At 53.5% G+C, this 17,015-nt stretch overlaps 2 protein-coding genes across 3 annotated transcripts; one reads left to right on the top strand and one right to left on the bottom strand.

Moving 5' to 3' along the window:
• Positions 1-269: 269 nt before the first annotated feature.
• LOC122380361 (ATP-dependent RNA helicase SUV3 homolog, mitochondrial-like) lies at positions 270-7,778 on the bottom strand. Of its 2 annotated transcripts, none has more exons than XM_043363449.1 (15): positions 7,712-7,778; positions 6,965-7,284; positions 6,586-6,686; positions 6,305-6,426; positions 5,844-6,012; positions 5,424-5,535; positions 4,834-5,136; positions 4,488-4,629; positions 4,084-4,225; positions 3,622-3,780; positions 3,124-3,303; positions 2,645-2,793; positions 1,941-2,152; positions 943-1,058; positions 270-728 (listed from the first exon to the last, which is right to left on the bottom strand). In XM_043363449.1, exons 2-15 carry the CDS (start codon positions 7,242-7,244, stop codon positions 672-674), a joined length of 2,244 nt encoding a protein of 747 aa, XP_043219384.1. In that variant the 5' UTR covers positions 7,245-7,284; positions 7,712-7,778; the 3' UTR covers positions 270-671. The 2 variants fall into 2 exon arrangements, with proteins under 2 accessions (XP_043219384.1, XP_043219385.1); XM_043363450.1 differs by having other exon boundaries at positions 7,661-7,712.
• Positions 7,779-8,240: 462 nt separating this feature from the next.
• LOC122380362 (serine-enriched protein-like) lies at positions 8,241-14,004 on the top strand. The gene is made up of 6 exons (XM_043363451.1): positions 8,241-8,658; positions 9,075-9,210; positions 10,965-11,082; positions 11,352-11,509; positions 12,161-12,289; positions 12,663-14,004. Exons 1-6 carry the CDS (start codon positions 8,465-8,467, stop codon positions 13,056-13,058), a joined length of 1,131 nt encoding a protein of 376 aa, XP_043219386.1. The 5' UTR covers positions 8,241-8,464; the 3' UTR covers positions 13,059-14,004.
• The last annotated feature ends 3,011 nt before the right edge of the window (positions 14,005-17,015 follow it).

A 17,015-nucleotide genomic window follows, 5' to 3' on the forward strand; every position in this document is an offset into this window, starting at 1 on the left:
TTACCCATCGTGATATGTTTATGACTGGTCATGGTGATGAAAGCAATCCGTCCACTGCAGTGTTGGCAGTTATGTATTATTTAACTGTGATATTGTGCTAAGTATGCAAGGCTAATTTATTGCCGGGATTTTGTTCATTTACGAATAAATCGTTCTTAGAACTCAGCGGCTTTGGGAACGAACGGAGCAAACGCTCAAATGCCCTGATTCATTTAGCACCGAACAGAACAACGCCATCTAACGAATGTGGGCGGAAAACACCATTGGCATTCGGTCCTCGCCGTATATTGTCTGACACGGTTAGATCACTGGCAGTATCACTATCTCACTTTCCTCCTACCCTACCACTGTAGCGCGCACCCTCGGCGCCGATAACAAGTCACTGGCAAAAACAGCCCACCGTACGACGAGCCTCTCCGCTCGAACCCCGCGACTGGGGGCCTAACAACCACACCATCGGTATCCGTCATACCGCCGTCGTGAGTCTGCCATCACAAGGGTCCCGTTCGGGCCGCTGACCCACCGATCCGTGGCAGTAGCGGGGTCAGAGCCGGACCGGCACACGGTGCGGTCTGGGAGGGGGGGGGGGAGGACTAGCGGCCGTTACACAGCCCGGACAAGACGCGGGCTGGGACGATTACAAATTCTCACCGACGGAAGGTGGGCGAGTGTCACCGGCGCTTCCTCGACTTGCCCTCACCTCGCCCGCCCGTGGACGGCGACGACTTCTGAAAACAAAAGTGAAATACTGAAAATGGAGGCGAAGTCGTTTACGTCATCAACCCATCATACACCGCTAATAAATCAGACATATTTTTGGGCTACCAGGCAGCGGTGTTCCCTTCAGAGCACGTTAAGCGCTCCACACAACGGTGAAAAGGTCGTACTCACACCGCACCAGCCGACCCCCCCCCCCCCCCCTTGGAGTTTTCCACCACTCACCTGTCGGTTCTTCTCCCACTCCTGGTGCAGCTCCTCCATCATCTTATGGGTCAGCAGGCCCTGGGACAGCAGGCGCTTCGACAGCTTTCCCAGCCGAGCCGACTCGTCCGAGTCGTCTGTAAAAACGGCGGGCGGCGGTCAGAGGCGGCGGCAGTTCACAACTCAGAGCTAACAAAACCAGTCTTTACAGTCTAGTTTAATCGATCTTTTACATAAAAATAACATTGCTAATAATTACAGCCCCCACTGACTAACAACAAGCACAATTTCAGCCGACTAGCTGGTTGCTGAAACCTTGTTTCCGCCCCATATTTTCAAGAGTGTGTACAGCTCCGTCCCTATCCGAACTTTGCCGCCCGTGTCTTATCCGGTCGAAGGAGGTACGATCACATCAGCGACGTTTTGGACCGTCTTGACTGGCTTACTGCAGAGCACCTGTATCTATACCGCGGTCTTATCCTACTGAAGCGCATGTTAGTGACATCGGAGCCCGAGTCGATCGCCAGCGACCTAGTCACTCGTGGTGATGTTCACCATCGTACCACACGGAACGCCGACCATTTAGTCATGCCGGCGAGTCGATCGGAGTCAGGCAGGCGTCGTTTTAAGCACTCGATCGTTACCACCTATAATGCTTTGCCACGTGAGTTGCGAAACTTTACTGGAGGCTTTAAGAAAGAACTCAGGCAACACCTGCTTATGAAGCAGCGGGGCGGCGTCGGCTAGGTGTACTTTAAAGAGCAGGCGTGTGTGGGTTAGTGCGTGTGCATGTGTGCATGTTGACCTAAATGACCGTTTTTTATCTTTGCGACTGCAGGGTGCGGAATAGCCACTGAACTATGTGGATGTGCCCCATGACGTAAATACATACATACATACATACATATCTCTCGCCGCTATTCTGGAGTTAGGCCTGCTCTGTAGCACTGCCCCAGTCTCTCGCTATAATTCCGGAGGCTACAGTGACTGCTGTGAGTGCTGTAGCTGTACTAACTTACCGTTATTCTGCAGGTAGGCCTGCTGCCGCCGGCTGGCCGTGTAGCGGTCCTCGTCGTCCACCCGTGCCGCCGCCGAGGAGGACGCGCCTCCCGCCTCCGTGTTCTTCAGCAGCTGCACAATGTTGGCCACGCCCTCCTGGATTGTGGCGTCCAGCTCTGCCTGCATCTCACGCACCTCGTCGGCCGCGGGGAACAGGTCCATGAACCGGTAACTGGCGGCAGCGGGGGCACAGAGCGTGGGTCAGGACACCTCGTCGGCGGCAGGGAACTACAGGTCCATGAACAGGTAACTGGCGGTGGCGGGGGCACAGAGAGTGGGTCAGGACACCTCGTCGGCCGCGGGGAACAGGTCCATGAACCGGTAACTGGCACAAAGGCAGGGGGAGGGGAGGGGTTAGGACACCTCGTCGGCCGCGGGGAACAGATCCATGAACCGGTAACTGGCGCAAAGACAGGGGGATGCACTCACCTGAATCATATGAGGCATCCCTTTTGTCCCACTAAGGCCACAATTAGACATTCCCTCATTGTCTCACCTGAGCCAGATAACTACATGCCAGAGTATGGGACACAGAGTCGGCCTATTGTCTGAGCCAAAGTTAAACTCGTCTCCCGTACTGTCTCACCTGAGCCAAAGTTAAACTCGTCTCCCGTACTGTCTCACCTGAGCCAAAGTTAAACTCGTCTCCCGTACTGCCTCTCACCTGAGCCAGAGGTAGAGGTCTAGCACGTCGAACACATGTTCCAGGTGCACCAGGTCCAGGATGGTGGCCGGCGTGGTGAACGGCCAGCCCACGTGCGAGCACAGCCAGTCCACCGTGATCGGCTCATTGCGGCTGTACTGGCGCGCAAACTGAACACAAAGACACAGTGTTATAATGGCGGGAAAACTATACACAGCACGTCGACCGTGACTGACTCATAGCTATACTGGTGTGCAAACTGAACAGCGTAATACAGATAGTATGTTAAAATAACGCACAAACTACCAGTGAGAACACAAAATGCTTAAACAAATAACGGATCGATTAACAAAGCTGAACCTCGCACCTAACGTTATTGATTCCCAACGATCAGTAGGAACTGAATGCTGACGTAGGTGTAAATTAAATACTACGACATCTGAAGCTGTCACTTGTCAGTTATCTGTTACTGCAAGGCCCTAGCTCCACCCGCCACATACCTTGAGGAACATGTTGCAGATGAAGGGTATCTTCCTGTCGATGGGCGAGCAGCAGAACACGTATCGGACGCGCAGCGGCAGCGGCACGTGCTGGATCATATCGGCCAGGAATTTAAAGCTGTCCGTCTGACACATAAAGTACAGAGAGTCGTCCACCGTTGACAGGTTCACGAAAATATCCTGTGGGGGAGAGATAGCGCAGAGTTAGTCAGTAAATCAAAAAAGATAAACGCTGTTCGAGATTGCTAGCCTGAGAAGTTAGGAAGATCGTTTATCATCAGAGCTATCCGAACTTTGAACTCCTAACAGCAGCACGACAGATGTACTAAATGACAGTCGACGTTTAGGCTGTGACAATCACGCATGACAGAGTGAATGGCCCGAGTGAAGGCCGCTCTCACCATCAGGTTGGACAGGGTGGCGTTGGGCAGGTGGTAGGCTGAACCCCCCCCCCCCCCTCCCCACTACCCACACTGTCAGGCCGCTGACCACCCTCACCATCAGGTTGGACAGGGTGGCGTTGGGCAGGTGGTAGGCGTACAGCTCGATCTGATCGGCGGTGGGCTGCAGGCCGGCGGCTTCCAGTGGCGGCGGCTCCTCCTCCAACAGACGCTGCAGCGTCGGCAGGTCGTGAGACTTCATCGTCGTCACCGTGCCCTGCCGATAAAAACAGAAGTTAGAGCACATAGCTTACAGCCATCACAGGCATTTGTCTGCCTGCCGACAACATACCCTGTCGGCAGGCAGGTAAAAACAGATAACCATAGCCACCGGAGACGGCCATTACTTACTGACCAAGTGTTGTCGATTACCTATATGTACAGAAAGATAAACAGAAATACTAGAACACACCATCACGGTCGCATATCATTTAAATCCAAGCATTCGATCACGGCTGACAGGGATGGAGTGTCCTGCTTCAATCCAGATTGAAACGTTCAATGCCCGCTGGGTACCCACCTCCTCCCACTGTGTGCCATGCCGGCCGGCCCTGCCGGCGATCTGACGCGCCTGAGAGCAGCTGATGACGTCTATTTCCTTCTCGCCCTTCTCGTTAATGGTCGGCTTCATCAGCGAGTGGAAGATGATACGGCGGATGCTCCTGAGGTCACGGAGGGTCACAGGGGGATCAGCTGGGTCGCCGGCTAGTGGCGAGGTCAGAGAAGCGTAGGGTGAGCCAGATGTCTAAAAGTGCACACATAATGTGTTAAATTAAACAGTGAGGCGCAGATACGCTATAAAATTTCCTCTGCTTATGGAAGGCTTTCTTTCAAGAGAACGTCAATGTTAGCAAAGAATCTCACCTGCAACATAGGTCACATGATCACTAATTTTTTCCGAGGATAAGTTGAGTCACCACTCACAGGTTGAGCCCCATTCCGATGGCGTCCGTGGCCACCAGAATTTTGCACGGGTCGTCCGGATCGTTGAAGCGGCGCGCCTGCGCCAGTTTGGCTCCGGGCGGCAGGCCGCCGTAGATAACGGCGCACTCGTGGCCCAGACGCTCTGATGGGTACAGTGGAAAGGGGAGGGGTATAAGGTACTGGTTAACGGGCGGAATGACTGGTGGCAGCTGTGACAGGAACATAGCTGGCACGTGGCACAGACACCATAGCATGGCAGAAGCGTTGAAGGTGAAAACTTGCAGTTAGCGAACTTCATAAGTAAGAGTAGAGAAATACAACACCTTCCACCGTCAGATCAACTCACCAATCTCCCTGGACACCTGGTAGATGTCGTTTTTGCTGAAGCAGACGATACAGTCGCCGGGCCGGACGTTCTGGGTGCTCTCCAGGGCGGTATCCTCACAGACCAGCGGCGAGAGCCTCTTGTACCGTCGCACCTCCACCTCCTCGCCGCAGCAGAGCGCCATCTCCTGGATCAGCTCGAGGGCGGCCGGCTCTCCGCACAGGTGCACCTCCTCGGCGGCGACTCCGAGAAGGGCGCGCGTCCAGGCCCAGCCGCGCTGCGGGTCGCGCAGCAGCTGGATCTCGTCAATCACGGCCACCTCGTCTGAAAACAGAGGAGAGACGGGTGTTAGCTGTGTAGAGGATGGGGAGAGGGCCGAGGGGAAAAAGAGAAAGAGAGAGGAGGAAGTTGAAGTAAGGAGGGAGGGAGGGAGGGAGAGAGGGAGAGGGGTGAGACTTGAGAGACAGGCATACATAGGCGGATTGGCCACGACGATATTTCGCTACGAGATATGATTAGTTAGTGTGGATTCTACCACACACCCCGTCGCAAATCCCGTTCCTCATTCTCCCTCATTCATCCTCAGACTCTCTCATTCTCCCCTCACTTACAGGGTGTTTTGACGGAGGTCATTTCGACTGTGCACGCGACGTGTTCGGAGGCCAGTCCGTCGGGCCGTCCGAGCCGCCGCTCCTCCCCCGTCACCAGGTCACAGCTGGTGCCCTGCGGGGAAATCATAGGTCAAATGGGGTCATCTCCGAGCATCGGGTGGCATAAATCACAGGAGTCAGCTCTAAATGCTGTCGGACTACGAGTGTTCAAGAGCATCGACGAGTCGGAAACTGAATATATTATGACACTAAAACAGTTGGAGCTCCAAGCATTAGAGGTATTCCGTCTACAAATGTAAAAAAAAATCCACAAACCTAAGAGCCTAACCTATTGTTACACTGCCTCAGCTATAAAATGGCATCTGATCAAAACATACAGGTCCCGCCACCCGAGTTAGCCCACTCCTACCGGCCACTCACCTGACCGTTACACTTCTCGAACACCTCGGCGGCCAGCAGCTTGAGCGGGCCGCAGTAGACGCCCGATCTGGCCGCCATGAACCGCTGCAGCGCGTGGAACGTCTTGCCGCTGTTGGTGGGGCCCATGTGGAACACGATACGACGGTTGATAGCGCGCGCCTCCGGGTACCTGCAATGGCGAGGGAGTTACTTGGCAGACCGGGGACAGGACAGTGGAAACGGTAGGCCGAGAGGTTAAACTTCCCCGGAAACAGTCGCGGAAATCGAAGGCAGCTGCAGTATTAGTTATTGAGGGCAATAGCCAAAGAGCGGTCATTTCAACTACACAGTGGCGTTAAATGCCTCCACGGCACATCACAATGAAGCAGCCTGTGCCCAGATAATGAGAACACCACGAGCCCTGATGGTCATGAGCGCAGCAGAGCTCACCAGCCACCGCTGGCCGACGCAGCTCTACCCACCAGTTGGCTGGCTCCCGGAGATCGCTGATCTTCTTCAGGTCGTCCATACACTCCAGATGGGGGAAGATCGTGCGCGCGTGCCGCAAAAAGTACGGAATCAGATCATCCGTGTGACCGGCATCCTGCGAGAAAAAAAGACAGTAATCTCTGGGTCATGAGATCATTTGCCAAACTGTTCTCTTGTGTCGTCTCATTATTCTAACTCATCTAAAAATGTTGAACTTTTCCTTAGCCGGTACCTGACCATGAAAATGTCACTGACAGTAGCGTAGATAACTCACACGCAGAATGTCGCTGAATATGATGTGCAGATCGGGCGGCAGATGAGCGGTCTCTACGCAGTACCGTCGGAAACTGACGTACGCCTGGTGAAACAGGTATGCTGTGGAGGCATGGGGGGGGGGAGCAGGAGATCAACAACTGACATGACAGTACAACAAAAGTGATGCACTGAGCACTGGGCAATAGCACAGTACAACACAAACAAAAATATCTGTTGTCTGATTAGCATGAAACCCAGTCACCAGAAAATGAATTGAACACAGAGTAAAATAATTGGAAAAAGGAAAATGAACAATTTTAAACCAACAAACATCAAGCACTGCAAATGAGATGGGTCCATTTCAACAGCAGCACCATCTTATCAACCAAGCCACTCACTGTCAAGGCCATTCTCGAGGCTGATACGGCGGATCTTTGGCCTCTGATAAAACTTGTTGAGTATCCTCAGCACAGCTGGCTTGACCAGTTTGCCAGCTAGCTCTGAGCCCACAGAGTTGATATCATCTGACTGGGATGGCTGGATAGGCACTGGCACAAACAGTCGCGAGATGTCGTCCGATTTGTGGCGGCTTGGGCCCACTGCAGCTATGGTCACTGGTCGCAGGGGTGGCACCCGCCTCAGGGCGGCCAGCCGCAGCCAGGATCGTACACTGCGCATTGTGGCAGCTGCTCAGATCTAGGCAATGCCAGCAGGCGCCCTGTGAGGTAAGATGGTAAGATGAAAATGGCTCCCAGCCAGCTCAACTCCGGAATAAAAATAAGACGAATGGGAGCTCCCATTCGTCTTGACTAGTCAAGTTTTCCTAGCATAATTTTTCTAATAACTTCTCCTATTCTATGACCGAAAGATTGGTGACAAAAGATGAGTATGACCAATATCCGCAAACTGACACTGACACAAATTCCAGAAACTCAAAACGCTCAAGCCTTGCTCAAAACCAAACTGTGCGGCGCGGCTATAGACTTATAGAGTTGGCCATCAATACATTATACAATGCGTGCTTTTCATAGCTTCAAAAGTGCCGATTGAGACTTCACTGTCGTAAATAGCGTATATTTTTGAATAGTGCTAACCTTTTAATGCAAAAACTTTATTATTGCATGCAACCAACACTTTTCTCTCACCTTTTCGACTTCAACTTCAATGCACCGTGTTTTCTCCACACAAAACGTGGAAATATTTTGTCTAAGCTGCGCAGTAATCAGAAATAGTTTGGTAGCATAAAATTGTGATGGAACACCTAAAGGTAAAGGAATTCCCTTCCAGTGCTCGGCGCCAATTGCAAATAACACGTCAACATCCTTCCGTGCTTTATTATCAGCATAATCATTATTCGATTTCGGTTCGACTAATTTAACACATAAAAATGTTCGCAAACACTATCTTTCTAGAAAAATATAGCTGAAAATATGAACCCTGATGACCAAACCGTCCAATGTCCATGCCTATTGCCTATACTGATACCATAGGTAAAAAGCATATCAAAAAAGGCTCTTACAGGAAAAAAAACGTTCGATGATCAAAGCTCTGTCCATAGTCTCCCGCTGTGATCCCGCCGTCAAACAGCCGGCTAATGGCCCGGTCGGGTGACTCTGACGGTGCCAGCCGGCGGGGGTCGGCGCCCCCCGCCGTCCAGCTCTCCGGCTCACTGCACGGTGCGCCGCGGAGCCGTATCGATCGGCGCGCCCGGACCGCCGCCGGCAGCAGCCGGGAGCCGCCCAGAGCTCTGCGCCGTGTCGCGCGCCACGCCGGCACCCGGCCGCGCCTCCGCCACGGCACGAGCAACAGGTGAACGGGAGCGGGCCGGCAGCGGCAGCGGGCCGGGCAGCAGCACCTGCGGCAGCCCCTGCGGCCAGCCGGCGGCCGCCCGCCCACCCATGACCTACCTGGCGGCCATGGCCGAGGCCCTCTCCGAGCAGCCCGACTTCAACATCTTCGAGAACAAGACGGGCCTGGCAGAGGACCTCAAGTTTCTGGCGAGCATGCCCGAGCTGTGTGACGTCACGTTTCTGGTGGGCGACACGCGCGAGCCCGTGTGTGCCGTGAAGGCGGTGCTGGCCTCCCGCAGCAGGTGAGTGGCGGCACGAGACGAGATGACTGGTGAGTGGTCACCCGGCCATAGCCATTAGCCAGGTAGGCCATGGTGACCCAGGAACTGACCCGCATATGGTGGATTTGTGTAGGTATGTATGTACCTAAATATTTATTGCTGCTACCGTCTCTTAGAAGGATAGACTTAGACAGACCATGGAGATGGATGGTCGCATGTGCGGCTACCCACTGCAAAAATCCTGGTACCTACCCTAACCCCACAATCCACATTCATCCGACAAATAAACGGACTCAAAGGACTTACCTTACTTGATAACCGATACCCGATTAACTTGTCACTTAAACCGCCTCGATATAATTTGCACGCTAACGACCATTTAAGCAGCCATATTCCATCAGCCCTTTTCACATTTATTGTTCGTCTGTCTTTCACAGGGTCTTCCACAAAATATTTTATTCGTCGTCTTCCCCGCAGCGGAAGAAGGACCAGCCTCAGAAGGAGAATAAACTGAGAATTTTCCTGAAGAGGAGTAGCGAGCCCCTCCTCAATTTACAAAACACCACCGAAAAGGTACAGGAACACATGATGACGTCTATATCTTACGTTTATATTTTCCTTTGGTGACAGTGTTAGTTAATCGTTTTTTTTTGTGTGTTCGGAATAAATCTCAACATACCAACTGATAAATGTATCATAATTCGTTGGATATGTAGCTTATATAAATAAGTGTTTCGTTGTTTCAGCCCCGAAAGCCTTCCTTTCTCTGTCCGGGTAGATGTGATGTGATTGTTTGCCGTTTTGCCGTTTTATGTTCTAATTTTCTCATCAAGCATTTAACATAAACATTACGTATACTTAGTGTGAATACTTTATGTGATTGTGGGCCTTGGTGAAACGGTAGCCAAAACTTGTTACGAGTGACACCGTGGACCTACTCCCCGATGTCTTTCTTTCGCGCGTGTTCATACTCAACCATCCGGCCGGTGCGATTTTAATTGAGTCGTTTTTTTATAGAATTATTACGGATTAGGTATGTTGCATTGTTTATAAAACATGTAAATCGATTCATAAAGCATTAAAACTGGGCGAAATAATTACAAATATATGCCTGTTAAAAGGGCATTGAAAGCCACACAAAGGCAAATAAAGCGAATGCTTTGACAATTAGCCCTCTGGAGCCGCCGTCTGACCGGCTGACTGGATCACCACTTACCACTCACTGCAGCCGGTGTTTCAGCGGCACGGCCTGTACGCCCAGCAGCTCCCCACCATCCCAGAGGTAAACCAGACAGCCCCTTCCCACCCGGCCCGAGTGCTGCCTCCGACACCGGCCTAACGGCCAGACCACGCACGCACGCCTCTGATGCGCCGCACAGGTCCCCTCCCAGCGCCACCCGCATCCACCCAACACCGGACAATATAGCCTAGCACAGATCTTTTTCAGCGATCTGATGACATTTTGAAGCAGAGGCTTGGGCAGCTCTTTTGCTAACCAAGAGGAAGCGCCGACACTTATTTTTGTAGTCGGGCTTGACCCGCCCGTGAACCGCTTGTCGTTGTTTAGTTAGCAATGCATGCGGCACATGTGTGGTAGGTAATGAATAAATATAAAGGCATCTTAAAGTAGATATCCATCCATGCATGATCACTGATCAGTGTGTAACTGCGTGTAGTAAGTAGTTGCGTAGTCTTAGCCAGTTATAGAAAACACTCGGTGTTCTTCCTAAAAACTGGACGTTTCTAATGTCATCCGTAGAGCTATCTAACACCTAACATAGGTATTGTGGCTGAACTGAAGTATAACGTTTTCCAGGAAAAGAAACAGCACGCTGTTCGGTGACGGGCGAGTTGTGGCCCACTGTTATTTACAGCGAGCGCCGAGCACGCTTTAATTTCTCGCGCCTTAATTCTCCACAGCGACTGAATATGCCGCTATAAAAGCTGATTTAAAATCTTCACAGCGCAGAGTGCAGACAGGCCGTGAAGTGACCTGACCCAGTCTTAGCCCTGATCTAATCGAGTCGAACTCGGGACCTGGTGGACTAGTTTGCTGTTGACAGAGCTTGTCCGGCCCAAGATCTGACCATATCTGATGTGTGCCTCGACCTAGTCTGACCAGTGAGTGGCAGTGAGTGTAGCTCCTTGTTTGACCGGTGACCTGGTTACCTGACCCATCAGCTGTCATTTGACCGGCGACCTGACCAGAGTGACCCCTCCTTATTTGACCGGTGACCTGTTTTGTGACCTCTCCTTGTTTTACCGATGACATTGTCGGCGACCTCTCCTCGTTTGAATTGTGACCTGACCTGTTCGGTGCCCCACAGCCAGCGCAAAGCCAGCACCAGACGCTCATCATTGAGGAGTTCGAGCCGGACGTGTTCCGTCAGCTCATAGAGTACATCCACACCGGCTGTGTGACGCTGCAGCCGCGGACCCTGCTCGGTACGTCACCAGATTCCCATTGAGGGATGCTTCTTACTTATCCCCACACTTAGGGACAAGCATTTCCAGTTCCCACACTCCTAGAGCTAAAATGAGGATGTCAAATGCCTCGGTATGTCTGGGCGCTGTAGCGCCAAAAGCCTTCTGGATAAGGGTAGGCGCCCACAGAAAAAATCAGTCGACTATTGTCACGCAAGATTACTTTACTAATAATTGCCACGGACCAGCTCTAGTATTGTCACTCAACCAATCGTATATCCGTGCACCAGGTCTGATGAACGCGGCCGACTACTACGGTCTGGACGAGCTGCGCCGCGCATGCGCCGGGTTCGTCCAGTGTTGCATCAACGTGGACACCGTGTGCGCCCTGCTGGCCTCCGCCGAGCGCTACATACAGTACAAGTGCACCAAGTCCATGGTGCAAAAGGTGAGAGCAGGGTATGACGTGTCGTATAAACGAGGCGACGTTTTGTCTCCGGTCAAGCATATATCGACTTATACTGAAACGGTTCGGAATGCAATAATCATTTGTAATATGAGTTGAAGAAACGATAAAATCGTAGGATATAAAAACCATGTTTAATTCATGCCTTGGGAGATGGAGAGAGTACGCAGAATCTGTCTCACAAATCAAAATGCACAATATCCATCTGAATCATCCTAAACTGTATTCACTCTCAAAACTGCTAAAGGTAAACTCGACATCAGTCTCGTCAGCTGGGGCTGATGAGACGAGAGATACGAGATGTTTCCCGCCCATCAGCTCCCGAATCCCGCCTCGGTGTGTCTGTGATGCGTCGGCACGCAGGAGTCACTATTAGCAGAGCAGGAAACGCGACACCGGCCGCAGTCCGCTCAGAAATCAATGCCAGCAGTAGGTATACGGTTCGGTGCCTGTATCTAGGCTGTGCCGCCGGGGCGGAGCTGTGCTGCGGTACAGTCTACCATCCCAGTGAGACGACAGGACGGACGGGCGGCGGGCGGATAGACTGGCGGAGAGTCGGGCGGACAGACGTCACGTCACGTCACGTCACGTCACGGGTGTGACGACTGTCACGTCTCTGTGTTCTGCCGGCAGGTGCTGGAGTTTGTCGACCTGCACGGTAACGAGGTGCTGAATCTGGGCTCGTTCACCCTGCTGCCGCAACATGTGGTCCGGCTGATCCTCGCCAGGGAGCTCAAGGCCGACGAGGTCACCAAGTTCCAGGTCAGTTGGTAGACGCCGCTACATGGTTCTCTCTCTCTCTCTCTCTCTCTCTCTCTCTCTCTCTCTCTCTCTCTCTCTCTCTCTCTCTCTCTCTCTCTCTCTCTCTTTCTTCTTTCTTCTGTTAATGAACGACTTGACCAGTCCGTCACTGTCAAAAGTTGATTCTCATAGGCCGCAACCGCACCTCGGTCCATTACGAAAATTGAGACATTCCAATGTTCTTGGTAGCTCCCAGGATTCCCGGCGCATGTCGCAACCGGCTCTGTAAAAAATCCATCATCCCCGTTTTCCTGAAACTGTGCGAAACGCGGATGCTATGCGAATGTCATGCGGATATCATTGAACCGACACAGTGTCTTCTAACGCTCACCAGGCGGCGCTGATGTGGTCCAAGAAGTACTGCGACAACTCGAGCCTGGACCTGCGAGAGATCATCTCCACCTTCCTCGAGTTCATCCAGTTTCACAAGGTGCCGGCGACCATCCTAATGAAGGACATCCACCCGCTGGGCATCGTGCCCGACCACATCATCATGAACGCGCTGGCCTACCAGGCGGACCCGAGCAGCGTCGAGCCGTCCCGCGTGTCGCCCAAACGCGTCCACCGGCGGCGCGAGCTGTCCGTGCAGAGCTCGCTGGACCCGTCCGGCAGCACGACCACGCTCTCCTCCAGCACGTCCAGCGACATCAACAGCGACCGGCACAGCTCGGACGGCAAGCCCGGCCTCGAGGGCGGGTACGCCGGCTCACCGCTGGGTCGGCCCAACTAGCCTCGCTGCCGCCGCCGTCACAGGAACCACTCATCACACGTTACCCGACTGTCTTATGGGGTGGAGTGACTGTTAACGAGGGCTGCTGAAAGGGCCAGACACTGCTCTGATTGAAGGGCTCCAGTCTGGTGAGGAGAGACCTGCGTGTGATCGACCTCGAGACGAGGGATGCCTGACCGGGAGTGTCGCCGTCACCGCCGGCTCTCAGATAGAATCGAATGGGATTGAATCGGATCCCTGAACCATCCGGGCGTCTGTCGATCTAGCCAAACCGGCGCTGATACCCAGAACGATACCACGGCGGCCGGAGATCGATCAGCTCACAGCCCAAAGCATCGACGGCTGCGGATTAGTAGTCCTGTGTTAACGAACAACTGTCCGTTGTAACGTCACATAGGCGGATATTAAACAGTTTCTGAAAACGTGTCACTCGACTAAACATCGCAGGGTAAAAATGCTGACAAGCACGGCCGACAATCAAGCTATTAATTTATGACAATCATGGAAACAGTAGCTGAGTAGGTACAGTTTAAAGCTGCGCATATCGAATGCACTAAGAAGTGGACGAAGTTTATTAAGGAGATGATTCAATCGACTAAATTTAGAGGTTCACGTCAATAAAAAGTCACACTTTGAGCTTCGACTTCAATATGAGGAATTTTATATTGAGCTATTGTTCTAGTCTAATCTAGCGACCACCCACTCCACTAATCAGAATTCGTTGACGTCCCCGGTCGATTGCTGTGGAAACTGTACGTGATGCCGTAACCGTATCTGTATATGATGGCGGCGAAAGACGCCATGTCGACTGTGTGTTGGTATTTGATGTGAAATGTGCGGCAAGAGTTGCTGTGGAAAATGTATGTTAAGTTGGTGTTTTGTGGCGGCGCATGCCGGAGAACGGTAACCGGGTAATGCATATATTTAATACGGGTGTTGATAAAAACAGAGTCTAACTGGGGATCAAAAAGGTAAATGTAGTTAGATACACGTTAGAAGCTAGACGGAGGTTGGTTATTTTTCTCGAAAGGGCGAGCTTGAAAATTACAACGTATGTGCAGTTTGATGCGGTCGAAATTTGGGATAGCGCAGGACAAATACGCTTCGCCCGCATACATTGCCGCCAAAGATCAGCTTTGCCCGCCCGCCGACTTCGCTCGCTCGTAATTACGAGCAGATCAGACACGGACAGGACGGGAGTCACATAGACATTAGTCACGTACACTAAAACAACAAAAATGTCCGGTTCGGGCACGGGTATTTATGACCGTGAGACGGCGCGTCCGTCCGGCCGCGTGCCTGGCCTACCGCTGACGGAAATTGATGCATCATTTAGGCTGTCTATCAGTCGACATAGCCACGGGCGGGACCCGGTCACGGTCTCTGCCCGTGGTCCGAGCCGCCGGTTCACACCGCGGTCCGACCGTCAGTGGCCGCTCGGCGCTCGACCAGTCCCGGAGCGATCCGTGCTGGTCATGGCGCCGCTACTGGTGACGCTGGTGCTGGTGCCAGCGCTGGTCGCCGGGGGAGGGGTGTACGTGACCCAGCGGCCTGGCCGGCAGTGGCGACTGCTCGGCGCCGCCGCCCTCGACACTCTGAATAACATCAGCCTGGGCCAGTGTCAGCTCTCCTGTCTGCAGCGCACCGGCTGCGTCAGCTTCAACCACTTCGGCGAGTTCGGGCCGTGCGAGCTGTTTGGGGTCGACATCTGCTACAGCAGCGGCATCTACGCCGCGCCAGCCGCCGGCTGGAGCTGGTTCCGCGTGTCCCAGGACCTGCGGACAGAGTCGGCCCAGCAGCTGTGGTCGACCGACGCATGCCAGCAGCACGGCCGATGCTCCGACTCGTGTCTGCGTAACCTCGGCGAGGGCTGCCGTCACAGCGCGCAGTGCCGGCAGCCAGCGTCGGGCGGCACGGCGGTCTGCAGCGGCGACCTGACGTGTCAGTGTGACAGCCAGCACTGGCAGTACAACACCACCCTGTGCCTGCCCAGGGGGAAGCGGGTGCACACGGACGGCACCTCCTGGCTCTGGCAGCGGATCGTCCCCACCCTGTGTGCGGCCGAGTTCGAGGTCAGCACAGATACCGAGGCCCGGCTCACCGTCTCTGAGCAGTACTCGCTGCAGGCCAACCGCTACCTCTTCAGTATGTCCACCAGCCAGGTGGAGGCGTGGCGCTACACGGCCACCAGCAGCTCGCGCGTCTACCTCAGCTACGTCAACCTGCTGTCCACCACCACCGCCTACCGGTACACGGTCTCCTGGTGCAGCGGCGCTCTGAGACTGACCCGTAACGACTCGACCACGCGGCACGTCGCCTGGGACGACGGCATCGCCTTCTCACCGTCCTACCTGGCTGTCTGGTCGAGCTCCACGGTCGGCTCGTGGCTGCTGGACCGGCGGCTGGTGGACCCGTGGTTCGGCCTCGACTGGAGCCCGAGCCGCAGCTACTACCTGCCGCGGGACACGCTGCTGGCCCGGCCGCGCGCCGAGCAGAACTTCACCGTCCAGTTCGAGTGCCGCGTCGCCCTGGACTGCCAGTGGATCGCGCTGGACGGGTTCCGCTATGACGCCGCCAACCGCTGGCAGATCATCATAGGAGGCTGGCTGAACTCCAAGAGCGGCATTCAGCGTGCCGAGCCGTTCGGCGACTGGTCTCTGGCCACCCAGGTCGATTCTCCGGGCATCCTCAGCACCACCGAGCTGCGTCTGTTCCGTATCCACTTCTCGCCGACCCAGATCAGCGTGTACCGCTCCAACGAGACCACGCCGCTCATGTCTCTGGCGGTGACGAGCGCGTTCACCATCCGATATGACGGGCCCATGATGTGCTGCAGCGATGACAACGTCGAGTACCGTCTAGTCGAGTACGACAGCGGCTGGAGCCACGAGGCCGGCTTCCAGTGGGGAGTCAACATGCTCTGACCGACACAGGACTACCAGCGGTGACGGCACGGCGCACGAGGATGCTCGCAGATGTACACCGCGAGTGCGGCAGGAGCGATAAGCGACAACGGCAGCCCTCAGCGCACCACGAAATCTGTCCTACCGCCGCAGCGTCGGCTAGTGGACGGGCGTTGTTTCTATTTTACGCACATACGACGCAGCAGTGGCGGATCCAGGGGGGGGGGCAAAATGGGCATTTGCCCCCCCCAAACGGCATGATTTTAACATTACGCCTATGGACGATGCATGGAAAGAATTGATAAATTTTTATGGTTTGCCCCCCCCAAACCTCTGAGCTGGATCCGCCTCTGCGACGCAGTGTATGGGAATAAATACGTGAAGAATCATTGACCTTTTCCTCGAAGAAATAAAGAACAATGCCAAAAGTTATATTTAATGCGGTGAGCTTTCGGCTACAAGCCTTCGTCAAGCCGACTAAATGACACGATACAAAATGTCATTTACAAAATGCCATTTTTTGTATCGTGTCATTTTGTTGGTTTGACGGAGGCTTGTAGCCGAAAGCTCAACGCATTAAATATAACTTTTTGCATTGTTTTTACTTCTTCGAGGAAAAGGTCAATGATTCTTCACGTATTTATACTCGCTATGTTCCTCGCTAAAGCACTTCACACCAGTTTATGGGAAGTTTGAGTGTTTATAGCTTTACGCAATATATTTGACAAAATGACTTTGGTGACATGTTGCGTGGAAGCCAAAATGCGAGAAAAAATATTTATTCTTAGCAATCAATTTTGACCTAAAAAGCGCAATCCTAGCCTTCAGGTTCCCCAGGTGTTTTCCTCATCTACTTTGCCTTTGCACGCCGCCCGGCGCGAAAAAGCAGACTCGAAGCGCACTGCGCCATTTCGAACAGACACAGACCGTTCAGTTGATGTCTGGCATTGTATTGTCTGCCCTCCTCCAATACAAACACTGCAGCCGATTCGGGTCAATGGTGTCGGTATGGGACTTGGCCGCGCCGCCGACGAGGGTACTAGGAGCGAGTATT

The sequence above is a fragment of the Amphibalanus amphitrite genome, unplaced genomic scaffold (assembly GCF_019059575.1).
Source record: "Amphibalanus amphitrite isolate SeventyFive unplaced genomic scaffold, NRLGWU_Aamphi_draft 000096F_arrow, whole genome shotgun sequence".
Classification (NCBI taxonomy): domain Eukaryota; kingdom Metazoa; phylum Arthropoda; class Thecostraca; order Balanomorpha; family Balanidae; genus Amphibalanus; species Amphibalanus amphitrite.